The sequence below is a fragment of the Nicotiana tabacum genome, chromosome 21, assembly GCF_000715075.1.
Source record: "Nicotiana tabacum cultivar K326 chromosome 21, ASM71507v2, whole genome shotgun sequence".
Lineage (NCBI taxonomy): Eukaryota > Viridiplantae > Streptophyta > Magnoliopsida > Solanales > Solanaceae > Nicotiana > Nicotiana tabacum.
Genome location: NC_134100.1, coordinates 69,951,382 through 69,975,505, shown reverse-complemented (window position 1 = coordinate 69,975,505; position 24,124 = coordinate 69,951,382). Strand labels below are relative to the sequence as shown.

Sequence of the window (24,124 nt, the reverse complement as noted above, 5' to 3'; positions counted from 1 at the left end):
AACATGCTTAAATTTTTTAGTTCATTTGCTAAAACTTCAGACTAAACATGCTTAAGTTTTTTAGTTCATTTGCTAAAACTTCAGACTAAACATGCTTAAGTTTTTGTCTTGCAGTATGTAATTTCTAATGAGTTTTTGCTAATGCATGCTGAAGTTATTTAGTTCATTTGCTAAAATTTCATACCAAAACATCCTGAAGTTTTGTCTTGCAGTCTGCAGTTTTGTCATGAATTTTATCCGAAACTTCAGTCTAAACAAGCTGAAAAAAATTTTCATTTACTAAAACTTCAGACTAAACATGCTTAAGTTTTTGTCTTGCAGTATGTAATTTTCTAATGAGTTTTTCTAATGCATGCTGAAGTTATTTAGTTCGTTTGCTAAAACTTCATACCAAAACATGCTGAAGTTTTGTCCTGCCGTCTACATTTTTGTCAATAGTCTTTTATCAAAGAAGGGCAAAATCGTCTTTTTAAAACGCTTTTAACAAAAAAATGGGTACGGATGCAAAAGGAAAAACAAAATGGGTATAAGTTAAAAAGATGCGACCAAATAAGGCGCTCATAGATATAAAGGAAAAACAAAATGGGTATAAGTTAAAAAGATGCGACCAAATAATGCGCTCATAGATATGCAGGCCCACTTGAGATCCAAATATACAGCTCCAACCTTTTTTTCTTAGATACATAGGTTATCGGCAAGGAGAAACCGTTTGCTCCAGTCCTATTATATCAGGATGGTTTACAAAAACCACAAGAGGCAAGTTCAAAGCACTATTTCCAATTTCATCCAATGGATTACGGAAAATTATAGCAAAATAATTCAAAGCAGAGAAAATTGCATTAACTGAATAGGCATGCATTTCTGACCAAAAAAAAGATCAGAAGGATAGTAAGTTAAGCATTTACAAAACATATACATCCATCCCATCTACAGATCGATAAGAAATACGAATGACTCACAAGTGCATCAAGGTGCGAAGGTCATCTAAGCTAATGTCCCTTTGATCTTTTGAGCCCTTCTTCCCGAAAGCCTTCCTTGCCAGCAGTTTCTTCTTTTCTTGCAGTTCCAGTATCCTCTCTTCAATGGTGCTTCTTGCAATCATCCTCACAATCTTCACATCTTCCTTTTGACCAATTCTATGGACTCTGTCCATAGCTTGCTCCTCAACTGCTGGATTCCACCAAGGTTCCAGTAGATAGACTCTAGACGCAGCTGTAAGATTTATTCCAGCACCTGAAGCTTTTAGGCTTGCAAGCAAGATCGTAGGCCCCTCCGGAGCTGGGATTTCAAACTCCTTAATCACTTGGCCTCTCTTTTTCGCATTCATTGACCCGTCTAAGCGCAATATCTTAAAACCAGCTGCTTTAAGCGGCTCTTCAAGTAGGAGCAACATCTTCCTGAACTGAGAGAAGACGATTGATTTTCTGTTAGAGCTTTCATCTCTTGATGCACAGAGAAGTTTTAGGAGTGCTTTCACTTTGGATGATGCAGTGGAAGAACTTCCACTATTTGCTGCATTAGATGCTTCAGGTGGGCAGAAAAATAGGTCAGACTCTGACAGCGGATGACGGCAAAGTGGGCAGCAAGGCTTGGCACGTTTTATGGTCTTCAAAATGCAAGACTTGCAAAATATATGCCCGCAACAAGTAATGACACTATCGGTAGGTGGAAAAATGCAGATTGGACAATCAATTCCCTCGTCATCTTGCAATGCTGAGAGCATTTTGTCCAACAACTGTGGGTTGCTGTGTACATCTGTTTCAATTCAATTCTTAAATGCATTACTCACTGACTAGCTGAACAACATGAGAAAAGCAGGATAGAACAAAAAGGCCTTTTACTTGGCTAATTAAACATCTTTTCGAAAATGATTAAATTCCCACTTATCAAACCTAAAGAAAAGGCAACAAAAAATACAAACATGCAATATATTTTGTCAACCACTGCAAAAGAAACAGAACCAATTATATAGTAGGAGCTTTGTTCTTTATAAAACATGCAACTGCAAAACTCAAGGAAGCATTGCCAACAACTTGAACCGTAACAACATATGACATAAATCAGCTGCTAACTCAATAATGACAAAAGAACTATCTATATTATCCCTCGAAACAAAGGTATACACAACTCAGAAACAGGAAGTTGACATGTTATAGCACGTGTTTCTCACTTATTTAAGGAAAGACTGCAATGGCACAAGTAATTTCCAGCTAATCAGATTATTTTCACATTTTTGTGGGGAGGTTATCGGTCGGCAAAACCCAAACTTATCTCTCATGATGATATTCAATGGAAAAGAAACTAAAGTAATTCAAAATGAATCCACTATACAAAGTAGCTTAGGTTTGAAAGTAATTTAACAGGTAACAACCACATCTGGATATCTTATCTATTCAAAGTAAGAACAAATAAATTCGACAGACTGATATTACACGAGGAAATGATCAAAATGGTCCTTAATGTATTGGGGTTGCTTTATTTTTGTCCTTAATGTATCCCCTTGACAGATATGATCCTTGATATATGTAAAAAGGTGACAGTTTTGGTCTAAAGCCCTAAGTTTAACAGATTTTCCAAAAAGTGCCGTTGAGTTTAACTCTTTCGCCCATGTGCAGCTCACGTGTGATTCAACTAGGAAATGCTACAACCTGTCAAAACGACCAAACCTACTTTTCCCTGGGTATCTTCTTAGCAACATTCATACTCATTTATTGCTACTCAGCCAACCTTGTTCATTTTCACCTTTCTGTCTCGAACCTCCATAATAACTATATTTGATTTAGTCTCCAATTTTGTGTCTTTTATATCAGACTAAACTATATTCCCACTCTTTTCAACCAAAAAATTCATCTTTACTTCCTCTAAACAGGGCGTTTCACATCAGAATTAACAACACTTGATTTTAATGAGCTTGACATGAGCTCATTTGTATCACAACAATCAGAAAGTTTTCTTTGAGATGTTGTCATCAACTGCGTTCGTCATTGCTGCCGCCGAGTCTGCTTTGTCGATTCTCATATGGTACGAAGCGGCAGTGGTCGATGTTGTCGGGCCCGGACCCCAGAAGTAGGTCTCGGGTTTTCTCTGCACTCTCGCCGGAAGTGAAGTGATATTGTCTCAGGCACCACTGCGATCCTTAGCCGGCTATCTGATATTGTCGTCGATAAGGGAAATGGGTTTGTGAATTTTTTATGATTTGTGAATGTTTATTAAGGTTTTTGGAGAAGAAAGGGGGAAAGAGTTTTGCCGTGAGAATTAATTGGTTGGCTGTTAAGTATGTTCATCTCAATAAGGAAGATGTATAAGAATTTTGAAGCTAGAAGATAATTGTACGTACTTGTTTTATGCTTTGGATTTTTCTCTTCAGATTGTTCTTTAAGTTCAATAGGAGGCAGTTTCTCAATTGTCTTGCCTTTCTTAGTTCGTTGGGGGAGTCGATGTGCCTAAGCTTTGGTTTTCATTTTCTTTTTGGTTTCTTTCTCCTTGAGCCGATGTGATTCTCGTTGTACAAAGGTTGAATCTGAAATTGGGTCTATCTCTTGTTTCATCTAGTGGCATATGATTTGGGAATACTTATTGCTAGTTTTAACGGTTGAAGTTCTTAACTTTTAATCACACGTGAGCTGCACATGGACCTAAGAGTTAAATTTAACGGCACATTTTGGAAAATCTGTTAGACGTAGGGCTTTAGACCAAAGTTCTCACCTTTATACATACATCAAGGATCATATCTGTCAAGGGGGATACATTAAGGACAAAAATAAAGCAACCCCAATACATTAAGGACCATTTTAATCATTTCCTCGATATTACACCTCGAATGTTATTTGATGGCAGTAAAGATGATTTTCGCCTGTCTATTTACTTTGTAATAAAAAATAAGAACAAATAAATGTAAGAGATATCAAGTCTAACCTCCAATTTTATTTGATGGCAGTAACGATCTCAGATCTGAAGGACACAAGGCTAAATCAATACAGATTTGTCGAAGCCGTACAATTACACTCAGAACAGTCCAATAATTTTTCATTGAGCTATCAGAAGATATGTATTGCTTGACAATCCTCTTAGCTTCTGATTCCATCTGATCATAAATTTCCCTTTCTTCTCCAGAAAGTTCCACAAAGAAAGTCTCAATAGATTTTGATGGCAAACCAATTAGAGCCTTTTCTTTGGTCCTTCTCAAAGACATGGTTGACATTAGGAACCTGAAATGACAATGACGATCAGAATCTTAAAGCAAACTAGTAGGGCACATAAAGAGTGTACAACTAATTAACTATGAAAAGGGTAAGAGAATGGATAACAGCCACTTGCCTTGATTTAGCAACTAATCTTTCACACTAACAAACAAATAAAATGATACTTCTTTTCACGAACCACATTCTTTCTCAGAGATATATGTAAATCAGAGTAATAATAAGTTCAGATGAATTTCCAGGTGTGATCAGCTAAATCTCAGATTCCAGAGTTGTGCTTCAACAATGCAAATGATGAAATAGTGTTCTAAAGCTTGCATTTGTATTTGTCAGAGAAGTCTTTCTCTAACAAAACTTTATAAACTATAGCGAAAATATTGCGTGCACTAAACGCCTCAAGAATACAATGTATGCCAAAGAAGCCAAACACAACACACTTGCACTGCTTCAAAGTATTGTTGATCAGTGAAGACTCATGCATCAGAAATTCAATAGAAGTGTACCTTAAAAATAAATAACCTTTTACCGATATAAATATAAACCAGCGGCACTAATAGAGTAAGCCATATCCAAAATTTAAACAGTTAGATGTACACTCTCAAAAGGAACTAGAACATTGAAACTAACTAGCAACAGAGCCTAGGTACACTATAAAACTTTAACCACAGAAATGGCGCTCTATCCATCAACGAGGAACACAACAGATACTAAGAAAAGGTTGTCAGAACCAGCTTTAGTGCTGACTTTTACTGCCTGAAACTGGATCAGCCCTTACCTTCCCCTTATTCTTGGTCGCACAAACTATTTGAGTCTCCAACCTCGTAACACTATAATACTTGGTAGATTTTGCCAAAGCCTGAGACTAAGCCACCCAGCTTCCCACCCCTCCTTCCGGAAAAAGCCCTTCTACCCCTCCCTACATAACCAACTGCTCAACCATTTGTCCAGTGCTCGCAAACTTCCTCTCCTGTTTTAGGAGTAGAGAGGAAGGGAGCAAAACTTAATACAGTATGGTACAAAAAGGACCTAGAGCATCTAAACATTAAGCTCTTCTCCTCACATTTCAAAGTTCATCTACAAAAACGTTGTGGCATACTTTTCTAGGTACAGTCATGATGGGAAGAGATGAAAAGCATGATAAATATGGAAAGGTACAATTACAGAGACAATAGCACGAAAAGAGAATGCTGAGGCTTTCAATCCAACACAAACTTTTTTTAAAAAAAAAAAAAAAAAAAAAGAGCAAATAAGAAGAGCTTACCTGCAGTCTTGACACCCCCTTCTCATCTCCCTGGGCAAGTGGACGTTGTATCAAACTGTTCCAATAGGCTTTAATAGACAGAGGCTCAAATCTCAAAAATGCCATCAAAGAATACAAATCGAATGAGTTATTTTGTATCGGTGTTCCTGTTACCACCCACTTTCGTTTAGCTTTCAAGTTGTTAACTGCTCGACTTTGTTGAGCATTCACATTCTTAATGACATGTGCCTCGTCCAAGATAACTCGCCACCATTCTATCTTTTTGATGGGAGAATCTATCCATGTGTCTTCACTAGCCAGAATACTATAAGTAGTTAAAACTAAGTCATACTTTGCCAGCTCATTGGCATCTCCTGTCCGCTCTCCATAATAAATATATGACTTCAGTGAACCTGGTTTAGTGTGCTCCTCAATCTGTGAGATCCACGCTGACAGTACAGCTGGTGGACAAACAACCAATGTCGTCCCTGAACTTGAATTGCCAGAACGACTTTCAGGACTGCAAGCTGATTTTTCCTTCACTTGTAGTGTGTTTGCTCGTTCAGTCTTTTGCTTCTTTCGTGAATTGTCAGTCTTTCTACCAACTCTTCCCCTCTTATTCCTCTTACTAATAGAAGCAGTATTTTTGTCTTCCTCTTCATCTAATCCATCATCTCTCTCGGCATTTTGATGACCACTTCTGATTGAAGATGAAATAAAACCACCACGTTTATCCAAAGCAATTAAAGAAAGGAGAGCAAGTGTCTTCCCCAACCCCATGTCATCTGCAAATATTCCACCTCTTATAGGTTCAGGTCTTTTATCGGTAGAGTAGTTTGTCAAAACATTCACATAACTACCCTCTTTCTCTTCCCAAAAAGGAGGCAATTCTTCAGAGTTCTCCCTCTGAACCAACCACTGCAATCCTTCCTTCTGGTGCAGAAGAAGCTCCGACTTTATTATATTTTTAGGTGGCTCTAACGCTTTCAGTTCTTCCTTTTTACTGATTTTTTCATCCAAAAGTTTAAATATCTCATCGATGTCCCTCCCTTCTGGTGTACTTCTTTTCTCCTTAACTACCTCCGCCTCTGAAAGTGTGAACGACGGATCGCTCTCGCCAATCAAATACAACCCACCATTTGTAATTGCTGATTTTACTATTCCAAATGCCTCCAATCTTGCAAAGATGTGAACTTGACAGGGAAGTTTGTATCTGTTTCCTGGACGAGCCACCTTTGGAACAATTCCTATGCAGAAATGATAAAGAAACTTATTTACAAACAGACTGGTAACTATCAAACATCATTCACATATCATTTGAAGAGTCAGAGACTATAAGTCCATAACTAAAGAACAAACTCATTTATCCAATAGCAAAACTTAGGTAATAGTGGAAAGAGGAAGAAACAGAATATAAATTTACACTCGACTAAATTTTGATTCCTACATTCAAGATCATAAGGTGATGGAAGCAACCCATGAGTACTGAATTCAAAAAGTTATCCAACTACTGAAGCAAATACCGCAGGTTTGACTAGTCTGCTTTCTTGACAACATCGATAAGAATCAAACAAACAATTTCAGATTCCTTTAACCTTTGAACAACAAAATTTCCAAGAAAAAGAGGGAAGAACAAAAGAAAAAGAATTACCGTCAATGGTGATGACGTGGGCGTCCAAAAGCGGTGATAAAACCCTGGCGGCGGAGCGTTCGATGTGTCCAACTTGAACGGAACGAGTGTTGAGAACTTTAATCGCGTTTGGGTCATACTGATTGAGGGGTTCACGTTGAAGCCCAACGATTTCTCGGCCGCTGATTCTACCACTGTAGTACTGAAGACCCACAACGTTGGCGATCACAAAACCCACCATGTACATCTCCCCTGATGACTGGCTGTTGTTCTCCTCCTCCTCCGCCTCCGCCTCCACTTCAAGCGGTGATAGAGGCCACCGTTCTAGCCTCATGAATACCTCTACTGGGTCTTGCCCTTCCACCATTTTCTTCGATTCAATTAATTGGGTTTACTTCTTTCCTATTGGGAACTTTAAAAGTGAAATGTTTTTGGTGGAGGACTTTTCAAAAGAGGAGAATTGAAGACCGTTTATGGGAGAAAGGGAGGAGTTTTTAAAGTGTACGTGTTAGGATGGTTGTTACCCCAAGTTTTATATATCCTATATTGATATTTGGCCATTTTGAGTGTGTGATTAGTACACCTGTCCATACCAATATTTGTTTAACTATACTAACCCCTAAACCATGGTTAAACTTAAAAATCCTACTACTATGTTTCCTTTCCTTATAAGTAGCAGCATATGTGAGTTCTCGCATTATTATTTCTTCAAGAAATTATCCAACTAGTTTTTTCAATTTAGATTATTGTGTGAATATCATCTTTATTTTCTCTACAAGAAATCTTAGTTTTAAGCTAACAATAAATTAATAGAGCTTTTAGAAGTTTAGTTAAGATGATTGTATACGGTAGAAATCGGGTTCGTATATTGTATGACTAGTCGAGACCGAAACATGATGGGTCGAGGCTCGACCCCGGATTATATCGAATCCAGGCGCGAAGTTGAATCGTTGAGCTCGTGACTCCGGGACCAAACAAGATCGAGGGAACTTTGTTGAGCCAAATAACGGAAGGCCAAAATATCCGCGATCAGTTAGAGATCACGGCGAAAATCTCGGCACGTATCAAGGAGAGGCCGATTAATTAGCAAATCACGAGATTTTTACCTTTTATAGAATTATATCAAGAGTAGGGCTCCCCTACTATAGAAAGGGAAGTCTGATCATTTGTAAACAACATTGTAACAGGCATCAAAGAAGCAATATATTGATCATTTCTAGTTCTTGTTATCTTGTTAACTTGTTCTGTTATTGATTGAAGCATTTCCAAACTCGAGGGCGACCAACCTTTAGGGCTAAGACTGTTCAATTTCTGTGGTTTGCATTTATTTTCTCGTGATTAATTTCAGTATTGATCTATTTTCTCAACTTGTATCAAGTTATATCATGTACCCTTAAAACCGCGTATAAATTCAATTGTTATCCGATTTTAGGGTAAATAGTTTGGCGCCACCATGGGGCTGAGGATAATAGTGATTATTTGATACAAATCTCTATAACACATACTTCTTTACAATTGCTCTTTGAAGTGTCTTTGATTCTAGGCTAAAATACAAAATGTCAAATTCCCAATCAGCACCTCTGCACATTGACAACGAGTCCGGTCACCAAGATGAAAATAATAATATAGCACCCGGTAACGAGATACCACCTACTGATCCCGTTAGAATTCCGACCGTAGATCCGATTGATGCTAATTCACATGTGGCTATCAATGCAAACTTGCCTACTGACCCCGAAAATAGCATTCGTGGTGGAGCCCGATCGGCAACTCGAAACACATAAAACGTTGAAGGGGACGGGATCAGTCTACGAGTGATCTTCGAAATGTTGTAGGCACAACATGTGGCAATAGCCCAGTTACAAAACCAAAACCGTGCACAAAGCGGGGTTGAGCCCAATCGTCCCCGGGAAGTCACTCGCAGGGATCAACCGGTCACAGAAAAGTCGAACGAAAAATGAATCGAGGGCTAACCCGGAGATTATAAAAAAGCTCGAGGAATTGACGAAGCGGATAGAATCAGGGGAGAAGAAGATCGAGGCCAACGATAAAAAGGTGGAGACTTACAATTTCAGGGTGGAACAAATACCAAGAGCACCACTGATATTGAAAGGCCTGGATTCTAAGAAGCTCATGCAAAAACCCTTTCCCCCGAGCGCGGCTACAAAACCGATCCCCAAGAAGTTCCACATGCCCGAGATTCCTAAGCACAATGGAACGACCTATCCGAACGAACATGCCACCTCTTACATGTGTGCCATCAAAGGGAATGATCTAGAGGATGATGAAATCGAATCTGTCTTATTAAAGAAATTCGGAGAGACCTTGTCAAAGGGAGCCATGATATGGTATCATAATTTACCACCTAATTCTATTGACTTTTTTGCTATGCTTGCAGATTCTTTCGTAAAGGCACACGCCGGAGCCATCAAGGTCAAAACCAGGAAGTCAGACCTTTTCAAGGTAAGGCAGAAGGACAATGAAATGCTCAGAAAATTCATATCTCGATTCCAAATAGAATGGATGGATCTACCACCGGTCGCTGATGATTGGGCCGTTCAAGCCTTTACCCAAGGGCTCAACGTTCGAAGCTCGGTGGCTTCACAGCAGTTGAAACAGAATCTGATAGAGTACCCAGCTATTACTTGGGCCGATGTGCACAATCGGTACCAATCAAAAGTCAGGGTCGAAGACGATCAACCTAGGGCTCCTTCCAAGTCCGTTTATCCCATTAGGCCCGTCGACAAAATCAAGAGAGATATTGACCGGGAACCAAGGTCGAATAGAGATCGGTATCAGCCATATAACGGGGATCGAAGAGGCAACGTGTCCGGGAGAAATTCCATAAATAATGAAAGAAGAAATGATCGAGGTCACAACAGCAGGGGACTTATGACCAAAAACGGCTTCGACAGGCCCATCGGGCCCAAAGATGCACCGAGGCTATCGGAATACAACTTTAATGTCGATGTTGCTGCCATTGTATCAGCTATCGGATGAATCAAAGATATCAAATGACCTCGACCTCTACAAACCGATCCAACCCAAAGGGATCCTAACCATATATGTAAGTATCATGGCACCCACGGTCACAAAACCGAAGATTGTCGACAATTGAGAGAGGAAGTAGCTCGTTTATTCAACAATGGGCACTTCCGAGAATGCTTGAGCGACCGAGCCAAGAATCACTTCAGGAACAGGGATTAAACAAACAGGCAGAGCAAGAAGAACCTCAGTACGTCATCAACATAATCATCGGCGGGGTTGATATCCTACAGGGGTCGATGTTGAAACGCACCAAGGTATCCATCACTAGGGAAAAACGAACTTGAGACTATGTGCCGGAAGGAACTCTATCTTTCAACGATGAGGATGCAAAAGGGATCGTACAGCCCCAAAATGATGCACTGGTAATATCTGTACTCATGAATAAAATTCGGGTTAAACGTGTGTTAATTGATCCAGGTAGCTCGGCCAACATCATTTGATCAAGAGTCGTGGAGCAGCTCGGTCTACAAAACCAAGTCGTACCCGCAGTTCGAGTCCTGAATAGATTCAACATGGCATGCGAAGCCACTAAAAGGGAGATAACATTACCAGTCAGTACTACTGGTACGATACAGGAAGCCAAGTTTTATATGATCGAGGGTGACATAAGATACAACGCCCTGTTCGGGAGGCCATGGATCCACAACATGAGGGCAGTACCTTCGACCCTTCATCAGGTATTAAAATTCCCGATGCCAGAAGGGATTAAGATGATATATGGGGAACAACCAGCCGCAAAGGAGATGTTTGCAATCGATGAAGTGATTCCGATATCAACACTTGCAGCATCAAAAGGGCCAAGGTAGAAAGCAAAACAAGAGACCAAATAGCAATTACCGGTGCCGGCCTCGACCCAACTAGACAAGAAGGGGACTGAGACAATGATTACGGGGCTTCTCGATCCTTTATAGTCCCCGATGACTCCGACGCTACCAAATCAACGATCGAAGAGCTGGAGCAGGTCATACTGATCGAACATCTGCCCGATCGGAAGGTATACCTGGGCACGAGGTTACCTCCCGAGCTTAGGAAAAAACTCATTCAATTTCTTATAGCCAACATGGATTGTTTTTCTTGGTCCCACCTCGATATGACAGGGATCCCATCGGAGATCACCACTCACAAACTGAGCCTGGACCCAAAATTCCATCCGGTCAAGCAAAAAAGGAGACCCCAGTCCGAGGTCAAACATGCTTTCATCAAGGACGAGGTAACTAAACTCCTTAAAATAGGGTCCATCCGGGAAGTCAAATACCCGGAATGGTTAGCGAACGTAGTAGTAGTACCTAAAAAAGGGAACAAACTGAGAATGTATGTGGATTATAAAGATTTAAATAAGCATGCCCCAAAGACTTTTTCCCTTTGCCTAACATCGATCGCATGATCGATGCCACGGCCGACCACGAGATCCTCAGTTTTCTCGATGCCTACTCCAGATACAACCACATACGAATAAACCCGGATGATCAAGAAAAGACCTCTTTCATCACTAAGTATGGCACATACTGCTATAACATGATGTCGTTTGGGTTAAAAAATGTCGGTGCCACTTACCAACGCCTGGTAAACCGGATGTTCGAAGAACAAATAGGGAAATCCATGGAAGTTTACATTGACGATATGTTAGTTAAGTCCCTGTGAGTAGAGGACCATTTAAAGCATTTACAGGAAACCTTCAGCATATTGAAGAAGTACAACATGAAGTTGAATCCGGAAAAGTCTGCGTTCGAAGTCGGATCAGGTAAATTTCTCGGGTTCATGGTATCCAATCGAGGGATCGAGACCAACCCCGACAAGATCAAAGCTATTAAAGATATCACGGTAGTGGACAGCGTGAAGGTCGTGCAAAGGCTAACCAGGTGTATTGCCTCCCTGGGACGATTCATCTCAAGGTCCTCTGATAAGAGCCACCGATTTTTCTCGTTACTAAAGAAGAAAAATAACTTCACATGGACCCCGGAATGCCAACGGGCCTTGGAAGAACTTAAGAGATACCTATCGAGCCCACCACTGCATCACACAACTGTACTTGTATTTGGCAGTATCGGAAATAGTGGTAAGTGGAGTCCTGGTTCAGGAGGAACAAGGTACGCAATTTCCAATTTATTATGTTAGTAGGACCTTGGGTGAGGCTGAAACTAGATATCCTTACCTAGAAAAATTGGTGTTCGCTCTGCTAAACGCCTCTAGGAAATTGAAACCATATTTTCAGTGCCATCCTATATGTGTTGTGACAACTTACCTATTACGAAATATAATGCATAAACCCGAATTCTCGGGACGATTGGAAAAATGGGATGTAGAAATTAGTGGGTACGATATTGAGTATTGACCCAGGATAGCTATTAAGTCTCAAATTTTGGTAAATTTCGTGGCCGACTTCACGTCGGCTCTGATACTCATGGTCGAAAGGGAGTTGTTGGTAAACTCGGGGACGTCTTCGGGGATATGGACCCTCTTTACGGATGGTGCCTCGAACATAAAAGGGTCCGAACTTGGCATCGTACTGAAGCCACCCACAGGCCATATAGTTAGACAATATATTAGAACTGTGGAATTGACTAACAACGAGGCCGAATATGAGGCCATGATTGCAGGTCTATAATGGACAAAAGCTTGGGGGCGGAAGTGATCGAAGCTAAATGTGACTCCCTCCTAGTGGTGAACCAAGTCAATGGAACGTTCGAAGTCAGAGAAGAACGAATGCAAAAAAGAAAAATGAATGCAAAGGTACCTAGATAAGCTGCAGGTAACATTATATCGGTTCAAAGAGTGGACTCTGCAGCACATACCTCGAGATCAAAATAGCAAGGCCGATGCCCTTGAAAACTTAGGGTCATCGGTCGAAGACGACGAGCTCAACTCGGGGGTAGTCGTACAACTCATGACATCGTTAGTAGAAGAAGTCCATGCCGAAATAAACTCAACAAGCCTAACTTGGGATTGGAGAAATAAATACGTAGAGTATTTGAAGACCGGGAAAATGCCCTCAGATCCAAAAGAATCGAGATCCCTACGCACGAAAGCAGCCCGCTTCAGCTTATCCAAGGACGGAACCTTGTTCAGAAGAATGTTCGATGGCCCGCTAGTAATATGTCTAGGACCGGGAGATACCGAGTATGTTCTGAGGGAAGTCCACGAGGGCACCTGCGAAAATCATTCGGGCGCAGAGTCATTGGTTCGAAAGGTAATCAGAGCCGGTAATTACTGGATCGACATGGAAAAATATGCGAAGGAGTTCGTACGAAGATGTGACGAATGATAACGACATACTCCGATGATACACCAACCCGGGGAACTGGTACATTCGGTTTTATCGCCATGGCCATTCATGAAGTGGGGAATGGACATCGTCGGCCCCTTCCATGGGCACTATGTAAGGCTAAATTCATCTTGTTTATGTCTGACTATTTTTCTAAGAGGGTTGAAGCACAGGCGTACGAGAAGGTTAGGGAGAAGGAAGTCATCGACTTTATTTGGGACCACATCATATGTCGGTTCAGAATGCCATCCAAAATTGTATGTGACAACGGAAAACAATTTATCGGCACCAAAGTGACCAAGTTTCTCGAAGACCACACGATCAAAAGAATCTTATCGACACCTTATCACCCTAGTGGGAATGGACAAGATGAATCGACCAACAAGACCATACTCCAAAACCTTAAGAAAAGGTTAACCGATGCCAAAGGAAAGTGGAAGGAGATCCTGCCCGAAATCCTTTGGGCATATCGTATGACTTCGAAGTCCAGCATCGGGGCAACTCCGTTCTCATTGGTTTATGGTGCCGAAGCTATAATAGAGGTCGAAGTCGGGGAACCAAGTATCAGATTCTGATATGCAACAAAGGAATTAAATGACGAGGCCATGAATACGAGCCTGGAGCTATTGGATGAAAGGCGTGAGGCTGCCCTTGTTCGAATGGCTTCCCAAAAGAAACAGATCGAAAGGTATTACAATCGAAGGGCCAACTTTCGATACTTTAATATCGGGGACTTAGTACTAAGGAAGGTCACACTAAATAATCAGAATCCGAACGAAGGGAAGTTGGGTCCGAACTGGGAAGGACCGTACCAAATTCTCGAGGTAACCGGGAAAGGATCCTATAAGATCGGAACGATGAACAGAGAACAACTACCGAGCAATTGGAATGTAGTTCACCTAAAACAATATTAATACTAAGGTACGACCTCATTCATTTTATTTTATCTGTATTTCAGACTAACACTTGCAGGTGATCGTCAAGAAGCATCACGAAGTCTTTAGTTCCGAAAGCACGCGTTACACTCTTTTTTCCCTTGAACCGGTTTTGTCCCAAATAGGTTTTTCGGCAAGGTTTTTTAATGAGGAAACAAGTAAATCATGCTAACTTAGAATCGAAGGCCGGCAACGAACTGGTAACGACAATCAAAAGAGTATTCGAGGCCTCACTTCAATCAACCTTGAACACTGGGGGGCATTACCCTTCGATGTCAACTTTATCATGGAAAGAGATTTCAAGATTGAAGGGTCTCGATTGATAGTATTCAATGTAGGGCCAAACGATCGAATGAACCGTGCCCACATAGACTGCTCGAACCGTGACAAAAACCATGTACACATACATCCTTATTACGCACAAGAATAAAGAGAAGTCTCTTCTTTGCAACCATCTTATATTTTAATATGTCTTAAAATTTCTTATCTACATTCCTTAAAGAATTTCCTACTTCTGATTCCCTAAAGGTAACAAGCCCAAGGGACACTTATAACCAGAGTTCGAATAATCACTTTCTCACTCGGGGACTGCCGTCCGAAAACAAACTTGGACAACCCAAGCCACTAGGCCTCGGGGGCATAAGACCTATTAGGCAACCCCCGAATTTTAAAGGCCACAGCCACGACTACCCCCGCTCGGGGACTGTTATCTTGGGAAAGCCCGGATAACTCAGGAAAGCACATCCAATGGGTGACTCCCGAACTAAAAGGCTGCGACCACATTAACACGGCTCGGAGATGTCTGAGACCCGTAACAAAAACTAGGCCTTTAAAAAAGAAAACTTTTCATAACCGGTTCTAAAGGCTACCCTCGATGAACTATAATCTCAACTGCTTACTTTGGGAGGAAGTTTTCGGTAACACAGAACCACCAAAGAATGCCTTAAGTAAAGGCAAAGTTTTGTTTGAACTTCCGAACATAACCTGATTATTTCGTGCTAAGGCATTTTGATCTTTGTGAATGCAAATAAGAAAGCAAAGGGAAAAAACCGAAAGCCGAGAAAGGGAAAGAAAGCCTTATATATATTCATAACAAAATTCTTTTTACAAGGTCCAAACAGCCCGATAAATTGTTTTACAAAGGCCGAACGACCTCAACAAAAATGCAAAAAACAAAAACATCTAAAGGCCTAAGTGGCCTGGTCCCCATCGGAGGTAGCATCTTCACCCTGGGGATCTTCCCCGCCTTCGGACTCGCTTAAGCCCTCAGAATCTTCTTCGAGATAAGCCAGCTTCCGTACCCTAGCTTCACATATCTTGGCATTCTCAATTTCAGCCAGTATGTCGAAGTTCTGAGCAGGACTCCCTCGAGGGCTTCCCTTCGAGCTTGCCACTTTGCATGCTTCACCATGTTTTTAGCCTGTGCCTGAATCGCCTCGACATCAACCTTGAACTGGCCCACTTTATCATCAACCTCGGTCTTAGCCACAACCACCTCCGACATGGCCGCCTCGAGCTCCTTGGCCAGATTCTCTTGACTAGAAATAGACGAGTTCAACTGGGATTAGAGCTCCTCGATCTGCTTGGCCTGCACCAAGATTTTTTCTTTTGCAGCCCGGAGCTAGACCTCAGCCGAAGCCAGTTGTTCTCGGGCGGTCTCCTTTTCCGAGGCCAGGCGGTCCATATTCTTCTTCCATTCCTCGGCCTCAGCTTTCACCGTATCCACCTCCGCCTGGAGTTGCTCGATCTGGTTAAGTCTCTTCTCGACCTGCGGGTTCGGGTTGTTAGCCATTGTATCTAAATCATCATCACTAAGTTCGAATACTCTTCTTACCTGCTCGACCAGATCGTCATGTTCCTTCCGAGCCGCTTCTAGTTCGGCCTGAAGTTTGTCACTGAGAATCTTATAGGCGTCCCTCTTCTCAGTTAGCTCCCGAATCACGGCCTCGTGTTAGGATAACTCCTCCCGATATCGGAGGAAAGTTTCATGGTGGAGTACTAAGGCCTGCGAGCATAAGGAAGAATGTTACGATTATTATAACTTAAAATCTAAAGTGCTAAGTAAAGAGGCACTCGAAGCTACCTGATTCAACGCTTGTTGAGCCTAGCCTCGTTGAACAGGCAGGACGCTTCCACCTCGTCCATCTTGGCCTGGTCCTCCTCGGTCACTAAGTACCGAAGATAGCTAGAAACCCCCACGGGGGTGGAGAGTACCCGAGCATCCTCCGGGATACAAATAACTATTGACCATTTTCGGTCAGATCAGTACTCGGAGCCGGGAATTGATCCACTAACTTCTGGCTCGAAAAAAACCCACTGGCTCCCAAAGACGGTGCTTTCTTTGGCACCGGTAAATCACCAAACCAGGTCACGTCCTCTAAGGCAGTAGACTCTAGGCCGTCAAAGAAGTTATTGAGATCTGCCGCCCCTTGAGGCTCATCGTGCGAATGATCCTTTAGTATACCGGCCTCGTTAATATGGAGTCGGAGAATAGAGGAGACCCGGTGAGATCAATCGCCCCAAGCGCATATTTCGGGGCACTCTCTCCTGCTCGAGGAATATCGGCCCCGGCTTCCTTTTCGACCTCCCTAGCTTGGGGCATAGCGGCCTAGCCCTTCTCCGATTCGAGGACCTCGGTCACTGCCCTCTCAGCAGCTTCCCTGGCTTGAGGCAATATGGTGTGGGCTCGCACCTGAGCCACCAACTCGGAATCTTCTTCTTCTTCTTCTTCTTCCGAATCATCCCTTAATCGACGGACTAAGTCCGATGGGAGGGCACCGATGTTCTCTTTGGGTTTGCGTGCCTGCCTCTTTTTCAGTTTCTGCTTCTCCGAGTTCGGGGAACTCGGAGCCCCTTTTCTTTTCTTCTCTTTATCCTGCTTCAGAGCAGGATATTGAGGGATGACAATTTCATCTGCGGATAGGGGCCTTATTGCAACACCCTTTTCGAGGCCTACAAAGAAAAAAAATGAGTGAGCTTGTAAAGAAACCCAAATGATGTTAGTTCTAGGAAAGAATTTTATCGTGAGAACGGGCCTCCCACTGGCCCTTTGAAAGTTTGCACCATGCACGCTCGTAATAGGATTTTTTTAATACAATGCCCTCGACCCACTCCTTGAGTCAAGGAATTGCATCCGGCATACGAGCGACAGCTGCACCACGAAACACCGATTAGGTGAGAGAAAAGGGAAAAGCAGTAAGCAAAATCTTAAAAGTGAAGTTATACTTACGTTTCATGTTCCATTTCTCGGGAAATGGCATTTCCTCGGCCGGGATTAGATCCGAGGTCTTCACTCGGACGAACCGGCCCAACCAGCTTCGGTCTCGGTCATCATCTATGCTCGAGAATGGGGCCTTAGTAGCTCGACGGGCAAGCTTTATCAGTCCCATCGGTAGAGTCAGGGACTGTACAGATGCATGAGATGATCGATAATGAATGGGCACTTGTCGAGCTTGCTCACGAAGAAACGAAGCAGGATAACAATCCTCCAAAATAAAGGATGAATCTGCCCGAGCGTCACTTCATACCTTTTGCAGAAGGCAATGATAACTAGGTCTAGAGGGCCCAACATGAAGGGATAAGTATAAACACTTAGAAAACCCTCCACGTGGGTAGTTATTAATTCCTCAGGCGTAGGCACCACCACATGTTTACCGGCCCAATTACAGTCTTCCTTGAGTTTGGGGAGGAGATCGTCAGTGATAGAGCATATGTACCTCGAGACCGGCTCGCATCGACCCGGTATGGAAGGGGTTTTCTCAATCTTGAAGTCGGCCCCAGTTGGGCACCCCATAGGAATGAACATAGTTGAGGGGGGTTCCGGTGTCTTTTCCTCGACAACAGTAGACAAAGCCTTTTCTTCTTCAAACGGTCTCGAGGAAGAGGGAGTTTCCTTTTGAGGGACAAATTTAGAAGCCTTTGTCATTGCTTCTGAGTAAGGGTGAAAAGATAGTACTAATGAAAGATAAGGTGTATTTGGATGATAGTTTATAAAAATTTGCAGAAAACTATAAAGGAAGAAATTTTGAACTTAAGCTGGAAAATCAGAGGATGAAGGTGATGAAAATTTTCTTTAGCACACAAGAACAAGCGTTTGAATATAAAAGTTCTAATGGATGGAAGGGTAAAGTATTTATAGTTTGCAAAACGGTAGTACAAAACCCGTAGTGGACGACTAACAACTGACACACATTTAATGCCTTGAAGACTGGACCGACGAGACTTTTCAGTGACCTTTTGTCGCTTACGTCATGGTTTATCGAAGCAAGGCTCAGAAGTTCATATCGTTTCCCGTCGTCTTCTCTTTGAAAAACGAGGGAACTATCTGTATACGGTAGAAACTGGGTCCGTATATTGTATGACTAGTCGAGACCGAAACGTGATGGGTCGGGGCTCGACCCCAGATTATATCGAACCCAGGCACGAAGTTGAATCGTTGAGCTCGTGACTCCGGGACCAAACAAGATCGAGGGAACTTTGTCGAGCCAAATAACGGAAGGCCGAAATATCCGTGATCAGTTGGAGATCACGGCAAAAATCTCGGCACGTATCAAGGAGAGACCGATTAATTAGCAAATCACGAGATTTTTACCTTTTATAGAATTATATCAAGAGTAGGGTTTCCCTACTATAAAAAGGAAGGTCTGATCATTTGTAAACAACATTGTAATATGCATCAAAGAAGCAATATATTGATAATTTCTAGTTCTTATTATCTTGTTAACTTGTTGTGTTGTTGATTGAAGCATTTCCAAACTCGAGGGCGACCAACCTTCAAGGCTAAGATTGTTCAATTTCTGTGGTTTGCATTTATTTTCTCGTGATTAATTTTAGTATTGATCTATTTTCTCAACTTGTATCAAGTTATATCACGTATCCTTAAAACCGCGTATAAATTTAATTGTTATCCAATTTTAGGGTAAACAATGATAAATATGTTAACAGTTGAAACAACTTATAAAAATAATATTTCATTTGAAGGAGCTTGGAATTTAGAGAGTTGAAATTTGAAAACATAATGATTTGGAGATTTGATTCATGAAAGGATAATAAAAATAAAAATTTATGGAAAAGGGTTTAATCGATGCTGGTAATTAAGTCACCAAAATGGTGTTGCAGCCTGCGCGATTCTCAGTTCTCACCTATCTATATGCTGTTAATAAAAAAGAAAGGATAAAACATAGTAGGATTGTTTAGTTTTAACCATAGTTGAGGGGTTGGTTTAGTTAAACAAATATTGGCCCTTAAATTTTTAGAAGTGGACAGGTATATAATCAAAATAAAAGGGCAGTGGACATACACAAACCGGAGAGATGTTGTACACGAAGAGAGCCAAATGTGCAGCGTATCATATTGTACTTTATTATATTATCTTACATTGAGTTTAATCCGGTCCTTCCCGGATCTCGCGTATAGTGAGAGCTTAGTATATCGAACTATTCTTTTTCTAGTGAATACAATTATTTGTATAGATTGTATTATTTGTTATGGTTTAATAACATATTTATTATTTGATTTGATCATATCGTATTACATAATAAATGATAATTTAATGAAATGCCCTTAACTATTATAAATATTAAAATTATCAACAATTATTCTATAAATACTTTGAAACTTTGTTTTTTTTTTTATAAAATTTAGGAGAGGGATTTCTAAACAAAATCATGACTAAAGCTCACTTAAGCTTGAATTTGAAAATTTAAAATTTTAAAATTGACCTTTTTTGTGGGTATTGTTCGAATAGATTATGTACATCTTAAGGAATTTGAATCTCAATTTTGGGACAATTTGATGGAGATGTGACATGATTTTAATTGCAATTTGAGTCAAATTCGAAAATAGAGGATGAACATAAAAGATAAGATGTGTATTCCATATGTATTCCTCATGTATCATATTTGTGTTTCACCAATAAATTTTGGTTCCAAACCAGTATAAATCACCTCCAATCTTTCTCAAGTTTTCTATATTGCCTAATCTATGTGTTTTCAACGAATTTCAACTATACTTATTGAAAAAAAATCTTTTTTGTCTCGATTTATTGAATGTTGTATATCATTGATAACTTTTTCTTATCTATTTTTGATTGCATGACTTAATGGTAATTATTAATAAGTAGTGTCTATTTTTGACTTATTATGTAATTGTCTTTTTTTATTTGTTATAAAGGTGAAATAAAAGGACCAAGGGTGTCGAAAAGGACCAAGGGTGAAATAAGTAGTTCAACTTGAACCTTTCACGGTCTAACAATTGTCCAAAAGGACCAAGGGTGTATAGTTTTTAGAAATATTTATAAATTATTACATATAGTTTGTAATATTTCAAATATGTAAAATTTATTTCATTTTTTTTTTAGAATTAAGAATTTTGAATTCACTTTGAATATAAAATCCGCTGATTCTCGCAGCGTTAACCTGTTAATCATATCTTTTTTGTGTATAAAATAAGTACATTATGAATCACTTCATATATTATTATATTATTTTTTAAATATATAAAAACCATATTAATCGACCAAGCGTATTTTTGCAATTCTGACATCATTTAAGGGTAAATAGATAATTATTCATTATTATTTATGATTTATATTTGTGATCTAACTAGGGAGCTTCAGTTAAAAAGTAGTTCGAGTCTTTTTCTTTCTTTTTCTTTTTTTGGTTGAAAAAACCCCTCTAATTTTTTTAAGAGGTGAATAACCCTCTTTTAGGATTAAAGGTAATTCATAATTAATTACATTTTAGAAGGATTAAAATTAGATTATTAAATCTTTCAAAAAAGTCACAAAATATTTTATTTATGAAACGATCTTCCTTCCCCAAATCAAATTTTACCAACATATTTATTATCCGATGCAGCTGGAGACTGAGAATAACAAGATAGGTTGGAAGACAATAGAATTCCCAAACTTCCATTGAAGTTTGACCCGTTTTGAAAATTTTAAGAAGTGGCCAAACACACTTCTCTTGAAGTCATCGCTAAGCTGTGCATCTTGTAATACTTATTTGAATTCTCAAATTTAGATATTAAACATATTACCATGATCTGCACATAAGAAGACCAACGTCATCCAAATACGTTTTAAATCAATATTTATAATGACAATATTCTTCACATATTCAATCATGAATCGACTCTCTAGGTCCTGGGGTGGAGCTATGCTTCGACATGGGTTCATTACAATCAACTAACTTTGCCTCAATCTCTGTACTTTTATTAAAATATTCACTTAATATATTTATAGTTATTTTTTGTTGTATTATCCGGTTAAATTTATCATTCTATTTTGAAATATTTGACAGGATTATATAACAGTTAATAAATATCTTCTGGTGGAGACTCAGTCGTCATATGATTACTATAGGTTCTGCTGATATATTGCTCCGTTAATAGCACCCCTTATATGTTGATCTCTGTAAATAATATTCTTGATTCTTCGCTTCCTTTCCTTTATTATATTCATGTAACCTTTGTATAAAAAGGCTTCTATAATCAATAATAAAGCAAGGGTCTTTGCTTTTATTCATATCTGTTATAAGGTACCCGAGCCATCTGCCATACGGCAATTTTCTTTTCGATCTACAACAAATCCTTCACCTGTAGATTCTTCAACTCCAAGGGCACCAACAATGTCCAACGAAACTGTTAACAACACCTCGAATCCCTCTCTTATCTCTGCTATACCCGTAATCACTATTGCACCTTATTTTACACTAGTCAAAACAAGATTCAACTTGTGGTTTCTCTTATGTTGATGAAATAAATTAAAGTCGCCACCTAATATTTAAAGGTATACTAGGGTACCTATTTAATACTAAGTCATATTCTTTATTAGTCTGCTAACCGGTGAGATTATGGGTAAGGATTCTTGTTCTTTTAAGAGGAAGGTGTTAGGCACCCTTAAAATCTACCTGATGTAGCTCCATAAGACTTAGACTAGATTTGGAATCAATTATTTATACTAAGTCTTAACTAATAAGGATATGACTTACCGTATATTAGGACATAATTCTTACAAAGGGAGGGTGTAGTTTAAAAGGGTATGAATTTATAGAAGAAAATAATGTTAATGCATATATACTTGAAAAGAGATTTTGAAAGAGATATAAGATGTTTGTATTTAAGAAAATATATGAAAAGGAGAACTAAATTTAAACACTTATTCCTAAAGCATGAAGGTGCATATTGTTCTAATGGGATGAAGGTGCTATGAGAGTAAGCCTAAGATATACCTTGATTTTTTAGACTTGAAGGAAAAACCATTTGAAAATCTTTTGGGCGCCTTCACTTTATTTTTTGAAATGATTCGATTTTCTTTTTGAAGATGAGACTTTCGATTCAGTTTTAGTTTTCTTTTTGAAAGAGGAGCTTCCATCCTTTGCTAAGCTTTTGGGTTTCAAAGTCTTTAAGAAAAATTAGCGAAAACACAACAGAATAACTTATGATTAGCGAATGTGGGATTGGTTATTAACTAATACTTCTTTTAATCCTATATCATTTAAGACTTTGCCTAAGTTTTATATGACTTGGGATATAAAGTAAAACATTCAATCTAATATATAATTATTGTATACATGTGAGATAAAACAACAGCAAAATGCAACAAGGCAGTAAGGCTAAGGCAACGAACCAGTAAATAATAAGAGAGTTTAAAGGGGGGGATTTAATTTTGGTATTTGGGCAAAGAGGCGCAAGCCCAACAGTAATAGGGACGGTGACAACTTACTTCGAATTTTCAGAAATATAGCAATGCTGGACTTGGGCTTGAGTTTCTCAAGAACTCAGCAGGCCCAAACAAATGTACGTGTTCAAAAAAAAGAAAGAGAAGGTCATTAGATACATATTCTATATGTTCAATCATGCATGAAACACATAAGTAACAGATTGGATAAAAATATAACAAACTATCAATACTCAAATACTATGAGAACTCATACTAATGTGGCGGTTATACATGGTAAGTAATTTACATTAAAAACTTTTTCGTTGTCATTAAACACTAAACCCAAAGAGAATAACAAGTGTCAATGAATTAAGGGCTAAGGAGAGAGTTCCACTCAAGGTCGATGCCCCCGTTGAATATCCCGACACTTCAAAGTTCCTAAGGGTCTCAAGGCCCAGGGCAATGCTTGTGCCGGGGAGAGCTGCCCAACGTCGAGTTAAACTCTACTCCCAAATACCCCTAACCACTAACGACTCATTTTTCTCCGTAGGTTTAAGTACCAATGAGGATCTTTCAATGTAAATGAACTACTATAATATAACCTACCACAGAAGTATACTTCTCTCTTGACAAAATATAGAATTAATTTCATTTTTATAACTACATTCCCAATACTAAGTAGATGAAACACAAATTAAACAAGTCTGAAGGTCAGATTCCAAACATACGTAGAGGCAGAAATACTATAATATTACTGCTAAAGAACCAAACACTTGGGATCGCATTTAAAGGATAGATAAATAGCACAGTTCAGATATGCAGCAACCCAGAAATACAGATGCCTTTGTCTTAGCAGACTAATTACAGGTTGGTCAGCTTAGATCTTACCACTATCATACATAGGTTAACAGTACTACTTGAAATTCTTTAAAGTATCAACAAAGGTTCGGGCAAACAGTCATTGCTAGAAACCTCTACAGGTGTTACTAAGTTACCAGAACATAATCAATACTCTTAACATGACTACAAGTTTACATATTCAAACATGGAATTCCTAAAGGTGCTTAACGGGATCACAGATTATCAATCTTACTTCATTTATAATTGATGGCAGAACCACATCCTCATAAGAATACTAATCTTTTATT

The 24,124-nt window shown here is 39.7% G+C and overlaps 2 protein-coding genes across 3 annotated transcripts; both read right to left on the bottom strand.

Moving 5' to 3' along the window:
• Nucleotides 1-834: 834 nt before the first annotated feature.
• Nucleotides 835-7,641, bottom strand: LOC107808643 (putative SWI/SNF-related matrix-associated actin-dependent regulator of chromatin subfamily A member 3-like 1). 2 transcript variants are annotated; one of them, XM_016633171.2, is made up of 4 exons: nt 7,091-7,641; nt 5,461-6,686; nt 3,916-4,208; nt 835-1,755 (listed from the first exon to the last, which is right to left on the bottom strand). In XM_016633171.2, exons 1-3 carry the CDS (start codon nt 7,434-7,436, stop codon nt 4,134-4,136), a joined length of 1,647 nt encoding a protein of 548 aa, XP_016488657.2. In that variant the 5' UTR covers nt 7,437-7,641; the 3' UTR covers nt 835-1,755; nt 3,916-4,133. The 2 variants fall into 2 exon arrangements, with proteins under 2 accessions (XP_016488657.2, XP_075097765.1); XM_075241664.1 differs by lacking the exons at nt 835-1,755; nt 3,916-4,208 and having other exon boundaries at nt 5,248-6,686.
• LOC142175285 (putative SWI/SNF-related matrix-associated actin-dependent regulator of chromatin subfamily A member 3-like 1) lies at nt 956-4,084 on the bottom strand. Its single transcript, XM_075241870.1, has 2 exons — nt 3,916-4,084; nt 956-1,755 (listed from the first exon to the last, which is right to left on the bottom strand). The coding sequence occupies exons 1-2, from the start codon at nt 4,082-4,084 to the stop codon at nt 956-958; spliced, it is 969 nt and encodes a 322-aa protein (XP_075097971.1).
• Nucleotides 7,642-24,124: the final 16,483 nt, after the last annotated feature.